A 26,078-nucleotide genomic window follows, 5' to 3' on the forward strand; every position below is an offset into this window, starting at 1 on the left:
TCAATCACTGAGTTTCATTAAAAACGGTAAACTCTCATTTTCCAGAACAATAATTAAAGAATGAGCCAGACGGGAGCTATTGTACATGAAAACAAGATTAGACACTTCAGTGTCTCGGGTCTAACTTAATAGAGTGAGGTAGAGAGTTAATTCATGCCTAGGAAGTGCTGATATCCACATAGAGACAGTAACACTGTTTACAGTGCACATTAAAGAGTCTGTAATTGAGAAAGTGAATATGAACATAAAAACTGATGTGCACACCTTCAAACATCATACAATGAATTTCCATTAAATTTAATATACTGTTTTATATACTTATTGGTTGTAACTTGTAATTTATATTGTAGCATTATCGAGAGAAATCATTTATATGCATAACATCAGACTTTTTGTTTGAAGACTCGAAAAAGAAATCAGGCTACAGCGCCTTTACTACTGTCTGCATCAAGTGCTGTGATAAATCAATGGCATTTTTATTATTTTATGGTGTCATTAAATTTTTACTGATCACTTTGCCACAGAAGAGCAGTAAAGGGTATGTACCATCCTGAAAAAGGACCGTCCAACCAGGCAAATGCTCACCAGCAGATCTCTGCTTGGGGAACAAGGGGCATCAATCACTGAGTTTCATTAAAAACGGTAAACTCTCATTTTCCAGAACAATAATTAAAGAATGAGCCAGACGGGAGCTATTGTACGTGAAAACAAGATTAGACACTTCAGTGTCTCGGGTCTAACTTAATGGAGTGAGGTAGAGAGTTCATTCATGCCTAGGAAGTGCTGATATCCACATAGAGACAGTAACACTGTTTACAGTGCACATTAAAGAGTCTGTAATTGAGAAAGTGAATATGAACATAAAAACTGATGTGCACACCTTCAAACATCATACAATGAATTTCCATAAAATTTAATATACTATGTTTTATATACTTATTGGTTGTAACTTGTAATTTATATCGTAGCATTATCGAGAGAAATCATTTATATGCATAACATCAGACTTTTTGTTTGAAGACTCGAAAAAGAAATCAGGCTACAGCGCCTTTACTACTGTCTGCATCAAGTGCTGTGATAAATCAATGGCATTTTTATTATTTTATGGTGTCATTAAATTTTTACTGATCACTTTGCCACAGAAGAGCAGTAAAGGGTATGTACCATCCTGAAAAAGGACCGTCCAACCAGGCAAATGCTCACCAGCAGATCTCTGCAACCATTGTGCTATAAAGGATATTTATAATGTGCATTACGTCAGTGAGATGGCAAGAGCTTAGAGTCTCCGCAAGTACAGAGAGAAGGAGAAAGGGAAAGGGTGGTTAGGGAAATGAAAAAAAAAAAAAACGGAAACAATGCAAAAAAGAAAAGATGTCATGGTACACGTTGTGCCCCTCCCAAGCTAACCACGACCTCTCTGGCGCACGGCTGGCCCTTCCCTCAAATGAGTTCAGCATGCAGCCCTTCATTCCCACATCTAAAATTATAACCACACAGTCCTAAGCTGAAGACACCCACAATAATCTCCCCTCCACTATCCTTTTTTCCACTCCATCCTCAAATTCGGTTACAGAATGCATTTTGTTTCGACGCAGGAGGGTTGCATGGTGAAGTAATAACACAGAAGGGCTGATGGCAAGGCTGGTGGAACTTCTGAACATCTGGAGGGGAGCCAGAGCGAGGAGCCCATGTCAGCGCAGCGGAGAGGGCTTTAATCAGGCCGGCCGCAGAACATGTGCCTGAGGACTGCAGTGCTGCCCGCAGATTCTGTGTATTTCGGGCAGAAGCGCATTGTGCTGGTGTCTACCCTGTACTTATACATCACACTGCCTTAGAGTGACGCTTTTCCTCTGGTAAAAATAGCCCGGCTTCAGCCATATGGCCTTGAATTGTTCCAGCCGGGTCCAGATAACGGCAATTGTGAGACAACCAAAGACTGACCTTGGCCGCACAAGCATGTCGACTTAGTAATCTGCCTTTACTGTTTCCCAAAGGCACATGGCTAATATCATAACCTGGTAAAAAAAAAAAAGAAGAAATAATAAGAAAAAACACAATGGTCAAGTGAATAACTGTTTGTTCTATGTCCTTGCCTGGATTCTGAATGCTGAGAATACAGCGTGTTCTGTCAGTTCCACACCTGGCTGAGAGATCCAAGTGATAGAGGAAATAAAGGGAGGCTTTGAAAGCCTATAACAATGAATTCTGACTGTGTGTATACGTGGTATAGTTTGCTTCAGCTGTCTGTATTGAGAGTAAGGCCCTGCAGCATACGTCTATTTTGCCCCTCATCTGCTTTCAATTCCCGCAGTAACCAATCACAATGTTATTTATAAATGTGCAGCTTTCCAGTAGTTGGTAGTTTTGAAACGTTTAGTCTAAAGCACATGCAGTTGTGCGCCGAGCCCATCCTTTCATGCGGTCGCTCAGTTTTTATACTCGAGCAGTAGTCCATGCTTTTAGGCTCCCAGAGCGGGTGCTGGCAGAGCGTGTTTGAGGCTGCGACCTCCCTCCACTGCTGGGCATCCAATCTTGGATTTTTTTTTTACCTTGCAGTACCACTTTATCTGAAAACACTGACATAATAGAACTGTGACATCTCCTTATAATCTTTTTTTTTCAAAAAAAAACAAAACAAAAAAAAAACCAGATTAAACCATAACCATGTTAAACCGACAACTCGCTTGCTTATAAAACTGAAAATTTTACCCACAACATCTGACCTTTCGACATCACAGGGGAAATGAAGCATTTTATACATATCCATCCCTCGGCTGTAAAAGAAACTCTGCAGCGCTGTTTTTCTATCCTGCTAGGTTGAGATCATCGGCTCTGGATTTTTTTTATGGGTTTTCTATTTTAAATGACCCTGAACTGTTCACTTGGTCCTCAAGGATCTGTCAAGAAGGACCTTGCTTTCTCTGCTCTTATCATACAATCTATTTACAATAATGGACACTCTGAATCGCATAATCTGGGAGACAGAGGGTTCTTTATGCACCTGTTCAGAGGGGTTCTGTCCAAATATGGTGGCACATAAATGACCTATTGTTGCCTATTCTTTACATGGGCTTTGTTGCGGGATATCTGGCGTAAGCAGAGCCTCACAGGTCTAGAGAATAGGGCCTTTTTTTGCATTTTTGAATTTTTGGCCATTTGTGTGATTTTACACAACCACAGTGTAAAATCAGCTGAGCTTCAGTCATGTCTTATCTAAGGGAGAAAAAACTGAAGAGTAAGTGCACAGCGTTGTTTTAAAACTAGCCTGAGACATGCGCCCACCCTCACGCATTGCTGAAAAGGGCACTATTTATATACTCAAATAAATGGAAAAAATAAATAATGTAAGCAATACTCAACAATGGCACTCGCTGGCTATGGGCAGTGCTTGAGTTCAGAATATAATAAAATTTTGGACGGCCAAAGCCATGTATGGCAGGATTTACTTTGCAGCCAAAAATAACCTATGCTGGCAATTTCCAAGACAGCAGCAGAAAAAGGGGTAGAAAATTGCTTCCAGGGCTGCAGACCAGACAAGATTATACCCCAAGTCTTTGTAAAGGGAAGCGTGAATAGACCCCTAAGACTCACACGAGGGGAGGGAACGGGAGCAAACATTGGCTTTGGGTCAAAAAGTAGGGGGTGAGAATTTTGAGGAGAGTGAGCAAGGCTCCATTTAAATGTTTGTGGCCCTGTGCTCAAGGATTTGAGAAAAGTGAATATTCCACTCATCAATAATGTAGGTGAGAGGAGGGGCAGGGAGGCCGGCGGATTCTCAATAGGTTAATACACTGGCCTTTCACCCTTTGATTCCAGTTTGGGAAGTGTCAGCACAAGAATATATTTTATCTCCTCGCCAGGCTCCGTCGGACTGCAACATCTGTCGAAAAGTAGGTTATTAGCAAGGGTGAAATATCTGAAATCAAAATCTGGGCTCTTTCCAGAGTGGAACCTCATCATTAGGTGGCTTGTGAAATTAAATTTGGAAATGAAAAATCTAAACAAAGTAGTTTAAAACTAGTGCATAAAATGGATCAAGAAATGTACAATGCAGTGTACTTTCCAGGGGGGAAAATGTATAATAAATAATAAAATAGAATAATTGCCCTCAGTAGACAATAACACTTTTAACAAATATTTGGAGAGAAATAAAAAAGCAAATAGTTGGAGGTCCCATAAAAGCTTTCTTTTACTGATGGGACATCAAAGGGTAAAAAGACAAATAGAAAACAAGCAAGCAAACACTAAAACATGAATATTTTACACATGCATCTAAAAGACAGGAGACTCAAAGGGGATGGCTCTTCCATCTCAGAGAGAGAAAAATGGCTCTGTGCGAGAGAAAAAACGGATGCAGGTCATTGCATTGTGTTCAACGGACACACTTTGTATTAAAAGATGAATTGATCCATCTGTAAGCAGCACTTAGCCTCACTCTTCAGCTCAGTCGTTACACCGGGATAAATCAATATTTAATATCCCCCACCAACAGCCCCAGTAGATGATTTTAACCTCTCCTTAATCCCATTTATGTTACCTTTCCACGTAAGCTTTCACTATGATAAACTTCCAAACAGCAGACTGGAAGGCAGTTATTAAAGGGCGTTCAGTATTTATGTCAGGTGAGGCGATGTGCTGAAATATTAATATTCTGAAACTGACCAAAGTGAAAGTTTTTATCTAGAACACTTAGAGGCCTTTTTTTCGTCCGTCAGGCGCGATCAGCAGGCACGGGCCAACTGTCTGACTGCTGGCAATGCTGGGTGATATACAATGGGCGGTTCATTACCATTTTGTACATGCTTGTAGTAGCTCTTCCCATGACATGTAAAGGGTCCCCTCAAACATATGGCTAGAGGGCATTACTGTGGCCTTAACTTTATAACAGGATTTTATGTATCAATGAATGAAGATATTAGGCAAACAAAAAATATGAATCATGCCCCCTGACCTACAGTGGGTACGGAAAGTATTCAGACCCCCTTAAAATTTTCACTCTTTGTTATATTGCAGCCATTTGCTAAAATCATTTAAGTTAATTTTTTTTCCTCATTAATGAAATAACGAAGGAGTGGCTTCACAACAACTCTGTGACTGTTCTTGAATGTCCCAGCCAGAGCCCTGACTTAAACCCAATTGAGCATCTCTGGAGAGACCTAAAAATGGCTGTCCACCAACGTTTACCATCCAACCTGACAGAACTGGAGAGGATCTGCAAGGAGGAATGGCAGAGGATCCCCAAATCCAGGTGTGAAAAACTTGTTGCATCTTTCCCAAAAAGACTCATGGCTGTATTAGATCAAAAGGGTGCTTCTACTAAATACTGAGCAAAGGGTCTGAATACTTAGGACCATGTGATATTTCAGTTTTTCTTTTTTAATAAATCTGCAAAAATGTCAACGATTCTGTGTTTTTCTGTCAATATGGGGTGCTGTGTGTACATTAATGAGGAAAAAAAATTAACTTAAATGATTTTAGCAAATGGCTGCAATATAACAAAGAGTGAAAAATTTAAGGGGGTCTGAATACTTTCCGTACCCACTGTATATGTTAACTGCATAAAATGAGCGGAGAGCTGAGAAGAGAATGTGTGCTTGTGTTAAAAAACAACTAGATAAATAATAATTTTAAAAAACATGACTTCAAATAAACAAAACAGAAAATCAAAACAAAACAAACATAATGACCTCAAGCCTATTCAGTTATTTTTTTATTTGCCAGAATAAAGTTGTCTTAAAATTAATATAAACAGAATATCATGTAATTCATTTGATAATTTTAAATCAGACCTACTAACAAAACTGAAAAAATGTGGAATATTCTTCATATTACACGAAGTACAATAAATGTCTGCTCAGTTCCATTCGTTTGAACTTCAGAGACATATGGAACACATGATGAGGAAAATACAGCTTCTGTTTGGCCTCTGGTTGTTTGCAACATCAATACGTCTGTTTGGCTCAGTAACAGACTGAGGTGAAGCTGCCTTTATGATATCATCAAATGCAGACAGGCTTCTGAGCGAGACTACAGTACAAAAGAGGCCTGCCATTTTCTTCCGTCGTATTTTAAGGTCATAAACTTACATTCTCAGATATGGAAGCAACTGAGAACTCAGAAGGAAAAAAAGGCTTAAAGAAAGAGAATGTCTTTGCGAATGATACTTCAAAAACCTAGGGAGTCTCTGTAACCTATAGCAACAATGATAACCCAAACATACCAGTCATATTTTCACACTGATAGAGCACCTAATTATTATTTGTCGTTCCCTCCTTTGCCCCTTTCTTTGTGCCGCTGGCTGCCCCGAATTACCTTGCCCTTACATCAAAGACCTTTAGGGAAAACACATTTAGCCACAAGCTTAATGTCTTTTTTCTCTCTGGGGGAAACAGACTATAAGGAGAAACAGAACTGATTTCCTCCCCACTTAGAAAAACACACAAAGCTCACCTGAGCCGAGATGCCGAAAATAACCATGTGAAAAGGCAGGGCCTTACAATCGTGAGAAGACAAAACCCAAGCCAGACAAGAGAGGAGGAGAAAAAAAGCGTTAAGCTCGGCCTGCTAAGAACAATGAAGCTGTAGGTGTGTGCTGCCTGTTGACAAACGTGCCTTTTCAGCCATTGTTGGAGCAGCATTCATGTCATGTAGCGGCATATTCTCGCGTTTGGCTGACCATGAGCTAACCCCAGAGCAATTTTGGGAGGTAAAGAGGGAAGGAGAGGATGAGTTAAGGCTGGTAAAGGTAAAATGGGAAAAAAGGGAGGGAGGGAGACAGCCACAGGTGATGGCTGCATGTTCACATACCACATCCACCTCCAAAGAACACGAACAAAGAGTGCAAAATCTCAAAAGAATGGCACGTAATGCACTGGCTCAGGTGATATCTCCATTTATAATGGCTTAGAGTTGGGCATTTTGTTTGAGAAAACAGGATTATGACCCCCACAATGCATTCCTGAGCACTAAAGAGGTACTGTAAATTGCTGTGAGAAGCAGCAATAATATAAAAATGGGATTTCTGCCTTTATCGAGGACGCGCTTGGGTCTCGGAGTTTCCTCCGATGCCACCCACATCGGGGCATGTCTTTCGCCCTGACTTCTAAGTTGATTGAAAAATAGTCCCTCTACTTTTTTTTACATATACATTGACCTACTTTAAGATGCTGGTTGAAAGTAATCAGGTGCTGAAAAATGAATGAGCCTCCACTCCCAGTTCCTGCCTGCGTTTCACAGCCAACTGGCAATAAGGCATCAATCAGATGGTAGTGGTGTCTGTTTTTTTGCTCCTTGATTGACTCATTGATTGAAGATATTTTTAAAAAGAATCACTGAGAGAATGTCTGCTCCCGGTACAAAGTGGGCCTGTCCCACACCAGGGGCTGAAGAGGGCTGCCTGTATGCTTTAATTGGGCAGAGACATCATAGTTTGAACCCGCACAGGCCAGGCACCAGAGGACCGCGATGGTCCTCCTTGCTCACAAATGCAAACACACACTCATCCACCATCTATCCTGCCAATGTCAATATAAGACACTCCTCTGGACGTGCTTCAAAGACCTTGATTGGTTTTAAAGATCATGTCTGAAAAACACTGTGGGCTCAAGTCCTTGAGCTTTGGCTGTTGCTGTGCCCTCAGGCGAAAGGGGCAGGAACAAGAGTCAGTTGTGTTGGGCATATTACTTCTGCAATGGAATCTGGTATTGATTACAAATTGCATGAATAAAATTGGGTTTTGATTACTTTGACGACTCACATGCACAAATGATTTTGTTCTATTTTGACAAAATAAAGGGCAGCGTATTTCTTAAACTAAGCCTTTATCAACAAAAAGAGTCCTACATACAATGTTTTTATGAAAATCTAATTAGTACTAATTACTAATACTATTTATTTATTTAATTGTTATTTAATATGTATTTTACATTGTATAAAATACATAAATTCTGTGTATTTTTGGCAAGGATTTTTATTGCATAATGATATTTTATTATATTTTGGGAAATGTCCATATATAATATATATATATAGTGTGTGTGTGTGTTATATATGTTTTATACCTACTGCAAAACACTTAACTTAACGGTTAGACAAGTTAAAAAAAACAAACAAACAAACAATATTTTTATGAGGAAAAACTGCAAGACTCTGTGTTGTTGATAGCGGGAAAATTTATGAACTATGTCACTCATTGCTCTTCTATTTTTAATTAAAATTGTCCTATTTTATTAATAGTTTTTATTTTTTAAATAATAAAACAAAATGTTAGGAATTTGTAATAAACGAAAAAGTTATAGTCTAATTTAAGCACTTGATATTTGTGAAGTGATTCCATAATCCAAATTCCCTGCAGTAACCCAACACTTTTCACAGGTGTCAAACACACTCACCTTATCAGATCTGCAGTTGTTCAGGCCCATGCTGGTGAGGGCAGACAGCTTGGCCTCTATTCCTTGCTGATGATGCTCAAGCTGCTCTCTCTGAATCTGCTCCCTCATCTTCCTCGCTTCCTGGATGGCCTTCATTACTGCATCCTGATCTCCAAACAGCGCTGTTGAGTTCAGGCTGGACAGGATGTCTGCAGAGACAAATCACTCAGGTTCAACATACAAATACACAAATGCTTAGGGCTGTATTGTGAAACACAATATAGGCGGTCTTGTGAGTACAGTCTGCATGTGTGCACTGTAAGTGTGGTCGACTCCATGTGTGTGTGTGTGTGTGTGTGTGTGTGTGTGTGGGGGGCGGGGGGGCAGGAAACTAAGGGAAGCTAAGGGAGCAATCTCAGTGTGTGTCGCCTTTCTGTAATTAGTAGATCAAAGTGAGGTGAGGCAGGATGGCAGTTAAATCTAGGAAATAGTAGAAAAACAAACACCAAGCCTGTGTTCAAAGCCCAACTCCAAGAAGAGGAGGGAAATGAGCACTGCTCAACAACACAGTGTCGTTTTAATGAAAGACTGTTTTTAGAAACTGTTAGTAGCTTCCAAAAAAAAAATCTTAATATGAGAGATGAACAACAAGCTTTGACAACAAATATACAGCAATGGCATCCGTTACTCTTTACTGCGTTAAAATGGCAGGGTCTAAAAGAGATTATGAGCTGGGACTGTGTCAAGTTCACTCTCTGCTTCCACACAACAAAAAATCAGAAATATACAATTAGACTCTCAGCTGTGAGAATGTTAATAATTATAACAGATTTCACTACACAGAACTCTACAAGTAGACAAAATCTACAGTTTTACCCAAAGACGAGCCACGGCCTATTCCTCCGATGGGGCTGGGGATGCCTCCACTCTTGGACAGGCTGTTCGGGCTGCTCTTGTTGCCTGGAAAGAAGCTCTGTGTCGGGGATGTGGAGGATTTGATATACTCAGCTGTCTTGGGCCGGGCGGAGAGGTTGAGAGGCTGCGTTCCCTCCTCCTGAACATAAAAGACACAAAGCTTTTGTTAAAACAGGGACGCTCTATAGAGAGATGCTTTCCACCGTACATAAAAGACAATGCACCAGAGGCTATTACTGTAGACTAATTAGTCCGACTCCTCCAAGACATGGGTTCTGTATTCATAGCCAAGCTCTGTGCCATGCTCTAGCTCCTCGGTGCAGTGAGGGCCAGGTTTTGTTCGGGATAATTAAAACCTTCTCTGTCTGAGCACACATCTTTATCTTCTCACCTGCTCTCATGCCCTGGAGAAACGTTTAACAGCTAATACATCCTGTTTCAAACAAATGCAATAAGACCTGAGAGGTTGTTGCTGTTGTAGCTGAATGTATTACAATTAAGTGTGTGTTCCCTTGTCTTTGTGGTGGCCAAATGTGGTCCCTATGAGGAGAACAGCTCTAATTTGTGTTTTTAGGGATGTACACTAATGTTCAAAAGTTTAGGTTTTTATTTGATTTATTTACTTATTTATTTATCTTTTATACATTTATTCAGCAAGAATGCATTAAATTGATAAAAAGTGATATATATTTTTAATATATATATATATATATATATATATCTGTTTCAAATAAATACTATTACTGAATCCTGGAAAGAAAAAGTTTAATGGTTTCCACATGGTGTTAAAGATTGATAATAATAAGAAATGTTTCTTGAGCACCAAATCAGTATATTAGAATGATTTCTGATGATCATGTGACACTGAATACTGGAGTAATGGCTGCTGAAAATTCAGCTTTGCCATCACAGGAATAAATTTCAGTTTAAAATATATTAAAATAAACAGTTTTTTATTTCAATAATATTTCACAACATTACTGTTTTACTGTTTTTGTTTTGTTTTGTTTTTTTGATCAAATAAATGCAGCCTTGTGAGAATAAGACTTTTTTTTCAAAAACATTTAAAATATCTTACCTACCCCAAAGTAGAGAGCTTGATGAGTAAAACACAATATATAATTTGTGTCAAAACTGCATCATCAATTAAGATCAAATTTAAAATCGCATCTCATCATGTGTAGGCTAGAAAAAGATTTCACTGGCAGTGTTGTACTGTCCAAACAGATGGGCCACATACAGAGACTGCCCCCAGCTCTTTACAAATCTGACTGCCAATAACAGTTTGTCATTCAATTACGTTTCAACTAGACAAACAAACAAACAGATTGCTAGCTAATTAAGCACAGCGTATCTACATATGGAGTTAACGGGGCAAATATCACGTAACATCTTTGATCAATATTAAGATAGCGTATCTCGTACAACATGTGTTGGCTAAATAAACTGAAGTAGAGTGTCTAAAAATGCCCATCCGACTCTGAATTGCGGCTCAGTGCAATTGCCAATGATCTTACCGTATGCTTTGAGATGTTGAAATGTGGAGGCTCTCTCCCAGGGCAGAGGCTCCAAAAGCCCTGGAGGAGCAGCTTAGCTGAGCGACTGAAGAGGATTACGGGTGCTACACACACACTACTATTTCGGTTCAATGATTTATCCCCATTCTATTGTGATATTAAACTAAACTTTTCCAAATGTGCAAGTGTTTTAGGTTACAGCCGCAGCACAAAAAAGAAAAACGGTGATGTATATCAGTGAAGACTGATGTAAAAGTGCTATATGCTGCGAGTGTTGATCTTATAAAAGAAACAAAAGACACTCATCACATCATTGTAGGCTCCTTAATATATTTAGATTATGTGCCTCTGATGTCATTGCCTTAGTTTGGTCCAAGTTAAATGTAATGCGCAGGAAAACGTGGACCAGTATCTGTCATGAGAAACCATGTGTTCCAAAAACTGCTCTCCAGGAGCAGGGAAAGCCATAGCAACCCTGTCCACAGAGTTCTGCTTGAGAGAGCGGGTGCCTTGTAAAAGCAGCCCAGATTGATGGGCTCAGAGCGAGAGGAGAACCAGGCAGCAAGCTGCTGCTGTACCTACCACAGCTGATTTAGTGAACAAGGAAGTGGAGAAGACTAGGTCAAGTACCACTCCAGTCGCACCAGACCAGGCTGGGATCGTACCTTGACTTGAGTCAGTGGGGTTGAGGCCCTCTTTTCATTCTTCAAACCAGACGGGGAGATGGGCCCAGCAGAATTGGGGGGCTGGGGCAGCGGAGGCATCTTGGCTCCTGGAGAGACCTGCATGCTGGCCAGCTGGGCGGCATAGAGTTGCTGTAAGGAGGGAGACAACCCACAAGGCGTTAACATCCAAAGCCAGACACCATTCAAAGCCTTTATTCTCTTTTTTCTTCTCTCCCTTGCATTGCTTTTTCCCTTTCCATCCCAGCACAGAAGCTCCATCAAAGGTCTAACTGTATATCAAACCCTGGATCCAGGGAGAGACAGCAGCCCCCAAAAAACCACACAGCAATGGCATGCATACAAGAGACTTGGCATACAAGCCACTCGTCTTTCCACTCATCACACAAAATTTGCAGACTGAAGCCTAGCTGCTTCTAAGATCGGATTTCATTCCCCTCGCTCCCTCTAGTAAGCCTCTTTGACTTTAATTGGCGCCATTTTGTGTCGCTACACAGACACCTGAACTTCCCCCTTCAATGGCACAATGCACGTTCCCCTAAAGTTACACAAACTCAAGGTAGTCGAGTTTCCATTTTGCACTCTATCAAAAGACATTCATTAAGACTGGAAGCCCGACAAAGAGAATTCATGTTCTTTGGCTTATTTTCACTGGCTCACGTCAACATGCTCGCTAACATCAGCAACCTTCCAGTGGTACGCATTCAGCATGCTGAAGTGCTACGTGTCAATCACTTATCAGAACTGAGCGGTGAAAGTGTGGGGGAGATGTTTAGATTTCAGCTCTGAGATTGACTGTCATAACCTATTGAGAATGATTTTTATTTCAACAGATCGCTAATATCCACACACCATGCAGACCAAAGGGAAAAAAGTAATAACTGCACCATTCAAAAAAACAAAGCAGTGTTAGATCAAAAGGAACAATTAAATACAAAATCCTGGGTTAGAATTGTACAACATAGTATATCGACATTTGTTTTAGTGCTGTGTATTATTTACAGATGCTTCAAAACAATCACACTTCCTTTCAGCTCTCTAGTGAGAAGACAGCTGTATGCACATCTGCTTTCCCTCAGGCAAATATTGATTAGCGAGCAGGTAAATGCTTATGTTTTCTTTTGTCTCTCACATTAAATAAGAGCAATCACACCAGGCCACGGGAGATAAATGTTCAAATCAGCTCAAATCAGATCTGAAAACATTGAAAGTGCATGAAACAAAGACTTGAAACTGTGATTAGAGACAGTAGAGAGCTATATAATCTAACATCAACTGGACAGTTATTTAAAGTGTATTCTAGGACAGGGTTAATCAAATAAAGCTTTAATAAAATAAAATATAAATATTAAAATGAAATGAAAAACTAAAACTAAAGAAACTAAATTAGAAATGCTGCCTTTGCAACTACCTGAAATAAGGTTAAGTTGAAGCACTAAAATTACTAACTGGAAATAAATAAACATTAAAGTTAACATTAAAGTAACAATAAATAAAAAATAAAAGCTAAAAATAAAAGCTAATACAAAATATTAATAAAAACTATAATGATATGCGAATAATACTAAAATAACACTGTTCTAGCTGTGTTATGATTTCAAGTGCATTATACACAGCTCCCCTTTTTATTTTGATGTTGATTCTATAGGTAACAGCCATATATATTTTTTATAAAATATCACCCTTTAATGAATCAAATTCAGATCAGACTAAGCAGTACTATATTTTGCTCACTTTATGATTTTACACAAATAAGCCAAACCCAAAACTACAATGCCAAAGTTTAAGCCAAATTCTCTCAGTCTCCCCTAAATATAGTGGTCCAGTGCTATTATCCATGTGTTTTTACAGCCTTAGTCGTTGTATTTTCAACCCAAAAAAGCATAGAGCTTTTTTTTTAATGCGTATGTACCCGAGCGTGTTTGCCCTTTCTCTGCTCTCATTTCCATTCCTTACTGGGCTACATAAGGACTCCATTTGTCTGAAATGGAAAAAGTGGCACCAGCATTAGTGGCCTGCCCCACCTCAGCCACTCACATAGAAAAACCTGAGCCCAGACAAAGCGTTTTGTGTCTACATGTATCAGGAGTTATCAACACTAAAATGCTCTCCGGTACCAAAGTTAAACGCTTGCACATTAGTGCCGCACAAAAGGGTCATTCTTCTGCGGGAGACCTGGGGCAAGCGTCGGCACACGGACAGCGGAAATGGCAGGCTGATTAGGTTCACACAGTGATAGTGCAGCTCGCCAGCCTGGTAAACAGAAAGCCTTTGTACCGCAAAGCAAAAAACACAATCGCTATTCTTTTTTTTCTCTATAGGTATTAAGTGAACCTATGTGTGAGTATGTGTATTTGACTTGAGTTTTGTGCTTGTGAACAAGAAGGAAGCCCTTGGCCCAGTCTGCTGGACAGATGTTTGTTAACAGTGCTGCTGCTGTTGCTGAAGCGTAATTGGCTTTTGATTCAAATTAGAGCCAGTCAGACTACCTTTTGTGAGGCCTTATTAACGGGTCAAAGCCACAGGGTTAAGAGTAAAGCGGTGCACTATAAAGACACACAAGTGAAAAAAACAAAAAATACTAATGGAGAGGTGTGACATGTAGCACGCTTCTTATTGTCAAGGGCAGGAAAGGAGAGGATGCTTGCAAATGTGTCACATTGAGCTGTGCACAATGTGGCTTGTGTATTAAGGCCATGTGTTTTGATGCTGAAAGGTGTGAAAATAGACAAAAAGGAGACAGAGGGAGATGTGCTGATGTGGTGTGAGGACACACGTGGTAGTCTGTCTGAAGGGCATGTAATGCAGGGCTCCATTGGGCCTCCTCTGCCTCCCCTCCAGCCATACTGCAGGGTCTCCAAAGCAGACAGGGCCAACGCTAATGAGGGTCATGCTGAAAGTCAATGGCTGAACAGGGAACGGGGCAGCCGGGACAAGCTGGTTCCATGCCCCCTGCCCCACAAAACTAAAAGGCTGAGCATGGTCAATCCCATCATTCTCCAGTCTGAGTTAACACGGTCTATTAATGCTTTAAATCTAGCTATAATAATAAAGTTCCACTATTTCTGTTTCACAAATGAAGAGTGAAAGATAATTTATTCACAAGGATTTTCATGATTATGGTCTTCTCAGGAATATTTTACACATTCTGATTTCTCATATAATACAAGCATTTAAACTCGAATCAATATTTCATGTGCATTTGGGCCATACCATCTGTTGAAGGAGTCTTTGTTCATACAAAAATCTTGTGTTTCATGGTTCATACTCAAATCTCTTTTTGGAAATCTCAAATTAGTAATACTATATACTGCCACACTTTCACAGCACAGTTTGCACAGTCTTTATATGACACTTCCCAAACATCCATTAAATATAATATAATATAATATAATATAATATAATATAATATAATATAATATTAACTTGATACTTTAAAAGAGGAACAAAAGATGAGTGACTCAACTCAACACACACACAAAACACACATGTGTGTGCTAACACCAACAGACATACAAAGTGGTGTATAAGCAGCAATCTGACACAGTGGAGAGCTATTACAGTGTGTACTGAAGCTGCTGGCTCTGAGGAAATGGGAGCTGATGGGGACAGAACACTAGTGGTGCTGGAGAGAAAGAGAGAGGCCGAAAGAGAGCTAAAGAAAAAGAGAGGCATAGATGTTGAGCTGCTCTCAGCATGTGGTTTCAGAAAGGCCTGCAGAGAAAAGGCCTGATCCACCCCAGTGACTCAGGTAATACCTTTGTCCACTTGAGCATTAAATGACTCGCTGCTATACAGCTTAGTTAGAGAGAGAGAGTGGCTCGGGAAATGGGGCTTTTCAATTCGCTCACCCGCAGTCCTCATACTTCGAGCGATACACGCACACATCTCCTGCCTCCCTCTCTCGCACATACGAGCCAAGCCCATCTCACAGTCCGTGGATCCCAAATGAGTGGGGTCCGCCCCAAGGTCAGGTGGTTAGCCTCTGATAATTAAAAGCAACCCCTCTGGAGACAGAAGAGGTTAAATGAGTGGGCCCACCGTTTCTGCCTGCAACAACAGTATTTGCAGATCATCCAGATTACCCAACACTTTCAGACTACGCCGCTGGATGTATCAGCACTCAGGAATACTTTGCTTTCAAGTGTCTCAGAGAGCCAATTCAGTGCTCCACCTCTGAGTAAAGGTATGTAAACACTCGGGATAAACTGTTTATAAACGAAAAAGGCATGGTTAAGGAAGGTTACGCTTTTTTTGAGGTCAAATATCATTCAAACACACTGTGTTTTACACTGTAAAAATTGAAGTTATAATCAGAGCTGTAGTGCAGCGAGCTGTGCATACAATCAGCTCATGTGTATATACTATAAAGGTTCGAGTCTGACCTGGGTTGTTATCTCAATCACAACTTCTTCTATACTCGATTATACTATACTCAAAGTAAAAAAAAATGTTTGGAAATCTGGTGCTCAAGAAACATTTCTTATTTATATCAATGTTATGCTGTTTCACAGAAACCATGATACACTTTTTCAGGATTTTTTAAATAGAAAGTTACTGCCAATTTTGAGCAGTTTAATATGTACTTGCTCAATAAAAGTATACATTTATTTAAAAATAAACAAAAAGGTTTGGGGTCAGTACGATTTTTTTCAATGGTAATATACTTCACCTTTATGGTTCACAGTGTTCACAGTGTGTATATTTTCAGAATTTTTCTTTGGGATGAAACCGCAAACCGAAATGGCTCATGAAACACTAGATTTGAGCACATATGATGTGCAAATAGGCCATCATGTGAGGAAAAAAACAACAACTTGAGTCTCTTGTTTGATCTTAAAGAGAGAGGCCGACTGCTCTCTGGCAGATGCTGTGAAATACAGTGGCAGATTTAGCCAATTTTAGTGCTTCTAGCTATAATGGTGCATGACTGTCTCTCCAACTTATCCGCACAGGCCCCAGTCTGAGCTCACTGAAACGTGTCCATGAGGCCAAAAAAAACCCACTGATACATTATCATACATCAAAACATAAGCACATTATACACACTAAAGGCTCTTGTGTTTGTGCATCCTCCTCGGTTCTCTGTATGGGCACAGCTGATCGGTAGCATGGGGAGAGGACTGCGTTACTGCTGCATGACCAACTCTGCCATTTCAGTAGCACTGGGGCGCCCGCGCCCGTTTGCCACAAGGCTTGTCCAGGCTCATTGCCCAAGGCAGGCAGGCTGACCCAGGCTGGCCCAGATGTCAGAAAGGGAAGCAGGGGTGCGCTAGTGCGCTGCGCCAATGCTTTCCAGTATGGCCAGACATCTGTCCCATCTGCTGGCGCCCAGCCTGCTCCCTCGTTCATTTGCCCCTTCCCCCATCTCAACCCATCCACCTAATTTTTTTCCTTCTATTTCCTTACATAGTTCCACTAACTTGAAGGGTAGGATGTGTCCTGCACATTTCTGCTACACAAGCCTACGCTAGTAACCCTGTGCTGGTATTAGCCGAGGTGGTCATTCTAAGCTACATGGTTCGCATCTCTCGCTATTTGATTACTTGCTTCTCTGTTTTACAATTCCCTCTCATTAGAGTCTCTGCCCTCTGCTTGTATCGCCTCTCATCTTCTGGCTATTTCTCTGGAGTCTCTTGCACAGCACGCGCCACTCCTTTCCCCTCTCCTTCTTTCTCTCCTCTCCTCCTCAATCACACCAGCAGCTGTTCGCTCTCATTTCTGCAGCTCATAGTCAAAAGTGTTCCACTTGTTAGCTGTGGCAGAAAGCCCTGCTCCCTCCACACATCCGGAATGCAGAGACATGAGCATCCAAACAAAAGATAACACAGTATTTCCTCTCTTCCCTCATCGCCAGCAGAAGATTCGGAGAAGTTTCCCTGACTCTCAAGTAGAGTCTTAAATGTGTTAGCAGTAATGATAGCATGATATAAAGCACCTTTTTCCTGACATAATTAAAACGAATAAAAACTTGATATTAGCAAAACCTTGATAACACACCTAACACCTAAAATGTGCATTAAACACAATTGCTTTATTAAAAGCATTAACGGGTTTCATTTGATCAGAAAAAAAAACTTTTACATAAAAAATAGAAACAAGAAATTACTTTTAATTAATATATTTTTTTATTTATTATTAAATTTAATATTTATAAATTAAAGAAGATTTTATATACAGTATACATATATACACATAGTAAATTAATTTGCATGGATTTTGAAACTGTGACAGAGTTTGACATTTAAAAGAAAGAGATTGAAGAATAAGAGAGAAAAAAGATTAGGAGATAAAGAAAGGAGTGAGAAAAGGAAAAAAAAGAGTAAAAGAGAAAGCAGGGCAGAGGCTAGCAGGTCCTATTTGTGTTTGCTCCCTCTATTATACGCCACAGGGAAGACCCAGATATTCTTCTTTATCCCATGATGCTTTATTTTAGGACTACTTAAACCCAAAAGACTGCTTCCAATGATAAAAAAACAACAACAAAAAAAAAACAGGTCTCTCACAAGTTGATTTGAGATTTGTATAGAACTTGTGGCAAAACAATATATCAAGGACAGAATGGCATTAAGAAAATGGTTTTCCTCTAAGCAATTGATGTAAGGTGATCTTGTACGCTGGCAATTGAAATGGCAATTCAAACAGACAAAAAATAAAATTGAATTCTTTTGTAGAATTAGGATAATTCCTTTTAGACTGTCTGGCCATGCGGCTACAATCCGACACAATTTCCGCCTGGAGGTGAGAGGTGTCACTTCTAATAGGGAAGCAACGTAGGGGGATGGAGCCATTGTTTGGAGGCCGTGCCCAGCTCATCCTGAACCCTGAGAGAGTCTTAATGAAGAGAGGCACGCGGTCTGGGGAATAGTTTGAGCAGTTTTTCTCTGGTGACTTGTAGACGAGGGCCAATCTGTCAGGGACGTATTGAGTGAAATTACTCGCCGCGTTGGGACGCACGGTGACAAGCAGGCATGTGTACGTGCATGTTGCCGGTCGCGGGAAAATGTACTGACAAGCAAATTACGCTCTCAGATCGCCTGACCGCTTTCATTTCCACTCCCCGGGACCTGAGGCCTTTTGTTAGACTGCGGATGGGCCACGGTGACGGGGAAGAGACAGGACAGAGAGAGAGAGAGAGAGAGACATTCCACAGCCAGCCCACTTACTGTTATGTCATGGTAAAATTGTGAGCGGTAGCATCGGCAACATTAAGACTGGCAGAGCGGCTGTCCCTCTTTCTGCATGACCGAGTGCAGCATTGTGGGAATTAATTCCTTTCCAATCAGAGCAATTTTTAAGGTTCATATATTTCCCCAGTCTAAACTGAGCAAATTAGGGAAAATTATACCTTGCCAGAATTGCTGACAAGTGGAGATATTCTAATTCGACAGATGCACCCAGCCAGTGGCACGGGGTAGGTGGGTCCACTGGCACAGGAAGTGGGGATCTCATAGGTGAGGTCACTCCCACCGAGTGGATCATTGATGCATAAGCAGCGAGAGCTCAGTGATACTGCCATTACAGATAATCACCCAGACACAGCAGAAAAATCCATACATACCTCTCATTAACACTGACCTAGCGCTGGCCCTCATTTATCTGACATATTTAGAAAGATCTGCTTCCTTTGATTTAAGAAAGGAATTCAAAGCTTGTTATTTCTGTTAAAAAAAGGAAGAGAGACAAAAGCAGCCGCATGCTAGCATGTGCTAACTGCCATTCAAATCCGTCCACATCGCCCTTCCTCACTTAATTACAACCTCATCTGCATCCGTCTGTTGTCATTTTCTTTCAAAAGAATGTTTTGCCCGCACTTTTGACCTGAAAGTGAACTTTTGCGTGCAATTTCTCTCTTAGCCACAAAACGCAAGCGCTACAGCATTATCGTCGCACTCGGATTGAGATTCATCTCCTCTATCTCCGTCCTGATCACTTTTAATCATCTTCTGTGTGATGATCGGAGCTCAGTTGCGGTGGAAAGGGTATGTTTGACTAACTGGGCTTTCTTAGACTGAAGGGTACAGAGAGTAAATACCAATCTGCTCGGCTAAATCTGCGGCAGACAGACAAACTTCAATTAATGGGAATGCAACTCATTTGTGTTTACTTTTGTGTTTACTGTATTTTCTAAAGGTCAGCCAAGTCATGGACTCAGAGGCTTGCTCTAAGCCCATTCCCAGGGTTAAATCTATTATCACGATGAATGGCTGAGAGGTCTCGGTGCCTCCTGATATATGACTATCCCAGACTCGAGCTGACCCATCAGGAACGCTATTAATAGACGGGATGGGCCCTTGTTACTCCACCGCAGCTTACTCCTAAGGGAGGAGGGAAGACACGCTTACACGTATGGATCAAAATGATTTTCAGTAAGTTTTTGCTCACAAGCTCGCTCCTTGTTTAGCTCGTTCTTACAAGCACATGCATATTCTACAAATGCTCTTTAACATGAATAGATGCATTCCACACCTTCAACACAGATGACTGTTCTCCCCAAAGTCACATTCTACAGCAAAGGACTTTCCAGCTCCATCTGCAAGCATTGTTCCAACTTGCCAAGGCTCATTAATGCTGAGAGCGATAAGCTCCGAAGGACAAATTGTGCACATGTATCAGCAAGAAGAAAAGATACGAAACGCTCTCCTATCCTCTCTCCCCCACACGTCCTCCTCCCTCCGCTCTCAGCTTTGTTTTGTAACATTCCCAGCTATCAGAGAGCTTAATGTCTAATTGCTATCAACCGCTTACCACTGTTGTTGACAAAACAACAACTGTCTATGAATAAAATAGCGTGAAAAAAATAAAATAATGAATCCGCTATGTGGCTGCAAGCTCTATCGCCTTCTGCTCTCAGTCATTTGGTCCTTCAGTCTTTGTTCAAAGAACTTAAAGGAACTTAGGTGCATTTAAAGTTTCAAAGCACAACTCTAACAAATAGTTTTTCTGAGTAAACAGAAAGGACTAATGGCATTAGTTGCAAAAAAAACATGCTCTTTGTGTCTGACAAAGTAAACAAGGCAAAAATCAGGATTAAAGGAAACAATTAAAATGACAGGCATTATGAGATAAACTGTAATGAAGATATGAATCAATTATTTAAGCACATGGAGATCTGAGAAATGCTCCCAAAGTAGCCTGGAGGGCCTTGGAAGCTCTTCCCACAAAGTTACTCAGAACGGCGTCAACAGAGAAAGCAATTAAGGTACAAGGGGCCCCTGAAATAACCTTCATCGATGCAACACCCAGTTCCCATGCATAGGCGTCAGGGCTGTGCTGTAAAAACAGGCTATATTGCAGATGGAAGGTTTAAGCTTGTAGGGGTGGACCGGTGTGTGAGTGATTTAGCTTGTTATTTATCATACAGCTGGTTTGCTCACACGGTGCTGAGGGCTTGGCCCGCTGCCCGTAAATTCTTTTGTGACTGTACATACCTGGAGTTGGAGAGGGTTGAGTCCTGACGCGGCTGCAGCTGCCATTGTGGATGGAATGAACTGCACCGGGTAGTTATCACCTGTTGGAGAAAGGAGGAGGGGGAGATAGTGAACAATGCACACAGGTTGAGACAATAAGCGGCCCAACGGCAGGCCAGACAAGTGCCAACACAGTTCCTGTGGGCCTGCCTACACCTAGTCTCGGCACTCAGCCCAAACATCTGCACTCACAAAAGAGTCAGCTGGCCAGAGCAGAGCAGGATTTACACACGAACGTCTCTCTTTCTCTCACATTCGGGCTTTTTTCCTTCTCCCTTTTTCATCTTTGCCCACATTTGCACAGTCCTTTCTGATCTGGTTATGCATTGTGCTCAAGGTTATGCCATTTTAAGTTATTGTTCGCAAGTATCTACGATTTATATCATGTTCTGTGAGAAGCTTGCCTAGTCATACTATTGTTCTACATGCCATTATGTGTTTTACAATGTGATCTGGCACAATAAAATATTTGTGTGAAAGAGAAACGGTGCTGATGCCAACTTCAACAGGTTTTAACAAGACAGTTTTCTTATCTAAATGCAGCTTGAAAGATATTTTCATCATGAGATCAAATGCATCCAATAGAATCAATCAATACAATAGGGCAAAAAGAAAACACAATAGGAATCAGATGAAAAACAACAGGTTTAAACAACCCCCCGGAAATATAGCTCTGGAAACCTTATACAGATAATTGAGTGCCTCTGAAAGTGTGTGAGATGTGTTTTGTACTGTGGTTGGTGTATATAACACTGTCTCTGGCTCAGGGAGCAGAGGTTTGAATGAAGCGTACCCATAGAAGGGGAACTGGCCCTCTTTCAGCCCCCACTTCTGCCTGTCACTTCTTCTCACAAACATATGGAGCTATTAAGCCACAAGCATGGGGGTAAACACACATATCATCCCTCTTTTTACCCCCCTTACTCACTTTGCAATCTGACTGACCACAGCACATTGTGATGCAGTCAGGAAATTCAATCCCAGCCTGTGGCAGAGGTGAATAAACACAACTGAACTGATTTCAAATAATGCAATGAGAGTCGTAGAGGGGGTCATTATCGTCCAAGGCACTCTCTCTCTCTCCCTCTCTCTCTCGCTCTGTGCTTGTGGTGATATGTTATGTGAGCCATGGGCAAGTCAGGTGCCAGCCGAGAACACTAGGCCAAGGCTAATGGTCTGGGGGCTGGGTGGGCAGCCAGTGTCTCAAGTAGACAGGGTCGGCTGCCAGCTTTCTCTGTCAGTATGTGAAAGTGAATCTAGTTTAAAAGGCAAATCTGCCTGTCTCCAGCCAGTGGATGCCATTGAGGCTCCAGTGATGCTACTGCCCAATAGGGTTGTTTCTCCAAGCCTGCTAAGGCCAAGGGCCAAAAGCTTATTACCAGCCCACCTTGGAGCCCAATAGTGGGCTTCCTCACATCCGATTCAGCATATTGTGCCATAAGCAGTGTTAATCCCATCAATATATATATATATATATATATATATATATACTGTATATATATATTTTTTTTTTGTTTTTTTCATCAATGAAAATGAGATGCTTTAGTCATGATGAAATATTGACTTCATTTAAAGGAAATTTTAATCAAAAGACAAAACAATGACTAAAACAAAACTGACCAAAAGCTATTACCATGTAGCAGGGCCTGCCAAAGTAACCAACAGTGACTGTGCTGGCTCACACAACTCAGTCCAGAAAACCCAAACCAGAGCATCCACTTCAACATGAAATTCTGTCTGATAGCATCACTTTATTAGTGAGGTACCTTATCAAAGCAAGCTTTGCTAAGACACCTAGCAGGAAGGGGCAAACCTCCTAAGCTCTGATCACAATACTCCACTGTCTTCTTTTCTTTATAAAAGTGCCAGGCAGGCTGCTGAATAATGCTTGAAGTGCTTTCTCTCAAAGCATTGCTAGAGAGCCTCATAGTGTATTCTGTTTCAGCCAGGTATCATGCTGCAAATCGAGGCCAATTTGGACTGCCAACTTGGCACAGTGCCTCTTTAAGTGGAAGGACCCAAGGGTCTTGCACAGGGCACCACTACCGCTGAAGCGGGCCGGTGCTCCATAAGAAGCGAGGGCTGCGAGGCTAATGAAAAGGTGGAGGAGAGTGGGGAAGAACGGCTGGTGGAGTGCTCCTTCTGCAACCTCTTCAGTTCTACTCCACCTGATGCCAAGAGCCGAGCATGTGGAACATTCAAGACGAGTGGGGCTCTCTTTTAAATCAATGGTTTTGTTAAAGGGCTCAGTGTCTATCATGCTCACAAGCCTTCTTCCAGTCCAAAACTGAAGGCTCTTTTTTATGAAGAAAAAAAAAAATACTTTGGTCAGAGCTGTGGCACAGTGGACCGAACAGATGCTCAGAAAATGTAAGAACTGTTGGCCATGTCCCGTTCCTCTTTCTCTTAACCAAGCTTTTCCTTTCTTAAAAAAAGCAAAATAAAAAGGCAATCAATCAATAAAAGGAAAAAAAACTAAATAAATGAACAGTGAGTGTCAATGATCTATAGCCAGGTTATGCAAAATTTAGAATTGAAGAATTGGCTCCCTTAAATTCATGAGTGTAAATCTGAGTTAAATTGGCTGTGTTGAACTGGAATTTTTCAAAATGAAATGAATTTACTGAACTGTAATCTATCTATCTATGGCTTAAATCCTTCCATTTGCTTTTCCTTGTTAAAATTAGTTATATTCATTTCCTTGAATTTCAGTTCATTTTAATTATACTGTCAAATTTGAAATGCAATTCTGCTTTCTGTTTGATACCTCAAGAATTTAAAAGGAATTCTCAATTCAGTTCTGAACAGGGCACAACCCTGATATACATCAGCTCAAAACTGGGATCATCAATTGCTAATGTAGTGTATCAATGTCTAAACACCTGACGCACATTTTCTGTGACATGAACACGCTCCCCAGGCGAGGTTCTGTGCAATCACTGGCTGTCAGCGTTCTCGCCAGCGGGAGCATCGAGAGTCTATTGCGTCCCAAGGGCCATGAACATCCACGATCAGCAATACCTATGTGTTCATGTCTGCACGGGGGGGATCACCACTATCCTCCACAAGTCTATTTGAGTAAAGAATGACCTAAGCCCTCTCTTTCTACCAAGCCCAAGCCATTGAGCACAGTGTGTGAGAAAGGGGATCTCTGCTGTTTCACTGCAGGGTTAGGGCCATCAGCATTGGGTCTTGACTGCTTGCACTGAGCCTGGCCGCGCTGCCCCATGCTGGGCAGTACAAACAGCAATGAGTCCTGTCGCATTATCTGTGGCAATAAGTCGAGTCATGCGCACTAATGGCAATAAGCTATGTCCTAAACTTTCTCCACTCCGCTGTTTTGCAAATTATGAATAATGCAAGTGCTTTACACACGCCAAGGATTCCATTACAGCTGCTGTTATTTGTACTAAAACACTTTCTATGTCAAACATATTAAAAAAATCAAACTGGGGAAAAGAAAGCCCTCAGGCTCTTTGTTCAACCTGTCATGCCTTTGTAGTTCCAAAATAGCTGACTTTATGTTCCATCATTTACCTTTTTAGTTAATTTATTAGCTGCTCTACCACACCCTGTAATAGTCTAACTCTCACCTGCTGACTTCTTAAGCTTTCCTCCCTCTTATCAGTCTCTCTGTCTAGCTCGCTTTCTCTTTTCCTGTACATTTGCCTTTTGATGAGGTGCTGACAACAAACGTGGTTTCTCAAGGCATACTCTGAAGACAAAGGAAAGCTTTTTTACTGAGCTGCACTGATCATTTCTTTTTTTTTCTTCAATAATTCTCTTTCAACTCATTCAAATTTTTTGTCTTCTTAATTTATGTTCCTTTTCATTTCCTACAGGTCTACTAACACAACTCAGCAGCTACACTGAAAAATCATTACATGACCATTTTTATTTTTCTCAACAGTCCTTTGTGGTAAAGAAAAGAGGGGGGAAATAGGGGGGAAATGATAGAAGGCTGGAAATTTAACTAAGTGCTACTGATCCCTTGGGAGGCAGGAATACACTTTTAACGGTTTAATTACAGAAACTGAGACTGGCACATCCCTAAACCTCAGAACAATGGCTGGATATGAGGGTGAGGGATACTGGCAGTGAGTCAGCCTGCGTGTTGTAGCAATTTCCTACAAATTTGTTTTTGAATTTACAGTGCTTGCGTGAGGAGCACTTCTCTTTTTCACAAAAGGAGAAAAAAGACGCGTAAAGACAAGTATGATGGCTCCTTCACCAGAGGCCCTTCGTTTCCAAAATGAAAAATGTGGTTCACTTTTCACAAAAGGAGAAAAAAGGCGTGCCAGGACAAGTACGATGGCGCTTCACCAGAGGCCTTTCAGTTCCAAAAGAGAAAATGTGCAACACTATGGGTCACCTTTTATTTCCTCAAGAAACAGAAATAATTGGGGATAGTGATTGTGATAAATCGCTAATTTAGTATCACCTATTGGCTTTTAGTATCTCCAAATCAGTGCCAATGACACATCCCTCACAAAGGTGACAGTTCTAAATGTGAATAATATATATATATATATATATATATATATATATAGTATATATATGACTTTCTTTCTTTCTTTCTGGAACACAAAGAAGACATTTAGAAAAATGTATGTATTATTTTTGTCCATAAAGTGAAAATATTTAGAGTCCAAATCCAAAAAAAATATGTTGAAACATTCTTCAAAATGTATTATTTTGCATTCTACAAAAGAAAGCAAGTCATACAGGTTTGAAACGTTGCTTTCATTTTTGGGTGTAACAGCAGTAGTATTATTTGCAATAGAATTAATTATTATTTAAAAATACTGATTTAATATAACAGTATTAATATTTAAATATAAATGTAAAATTTTGGTATGTGAATATCTACAAGTATATCTGATTGTTAGGATAACTTTCAGAAATTCAGACAAACCTTTTATCCTAAGTGTACAAGGTGCAACAGGAATAAAGCTGTGTAGATGAAACTCAAAGAGCTGAAGTGTGTTCTCTTACCTGGCTTATAGGACATGCCTGGGGGGAAGAGGAAGCCCTGCTGGGCTGCCGCGGCTGCTGCCAGAGTGCGCTGGTCATGTGGAAAAATGGGGATCATGAGCGGAGGCATGTGACCCTGGACCTGCTGAA

At 40.8% G+C, this 26,078-nt stretch overlaps 1 protein-coding gene across 1 annotated transcript in view; it reads right to left on the bottom strand.

Moving 5' to 3' along the window:
• Positions 1-26,078, bottom strand: part of LOC107700618 (transcription factor SOX-6-like) — an 88,840-nt gene that overhangs the window by 16,229 nt on the left and 46,533 nt on the right. Inside the window, exons 5-9 of the mRNA XM_016502350.1 lie at positions 25,950-26,070; positions 20,916-20,995; positions 11,467-11,616; positions 9,246-9,423; positions 8,391-8,578 (exon numbers count right to left, since the gene is read on the bottom strand). Of these exons, the coding sequence (XP_016357836.1) occupies positions 8,391-8,578; positions 9,246-9,423; positions 11,467-11,616; positions 20,916-20,995; positions 25,950-26,070 (717 nt within the window). The remainder of the gene's footprint in view (positions 1-8,390; positions 8,579-9,245; positions 9,424-11,466; positions 11,617-20,915; positions 20,996-25,949; positions 26,071-26,078) is intronic.

The sequence above is a fragment of the Sinocyclocheilus anshuiensis genome, unplaced genomic scaffold, assembly GCF_001515605.1.
Source record: "Sinocyclocheilus anshuiensis isolate Anshui unplaced genomic scaffold, SAMN03320099.WGS_v1.1 scaffold1099, whole genome shotgun sequence".
Lineage (NCBI taxonomy): Eukaryota > Metazoa > Chordata > Actinopteri > Cypriniformes > Cyprinidae > Sinocyclocheilus > Sinocyclocheilus anshuiensis.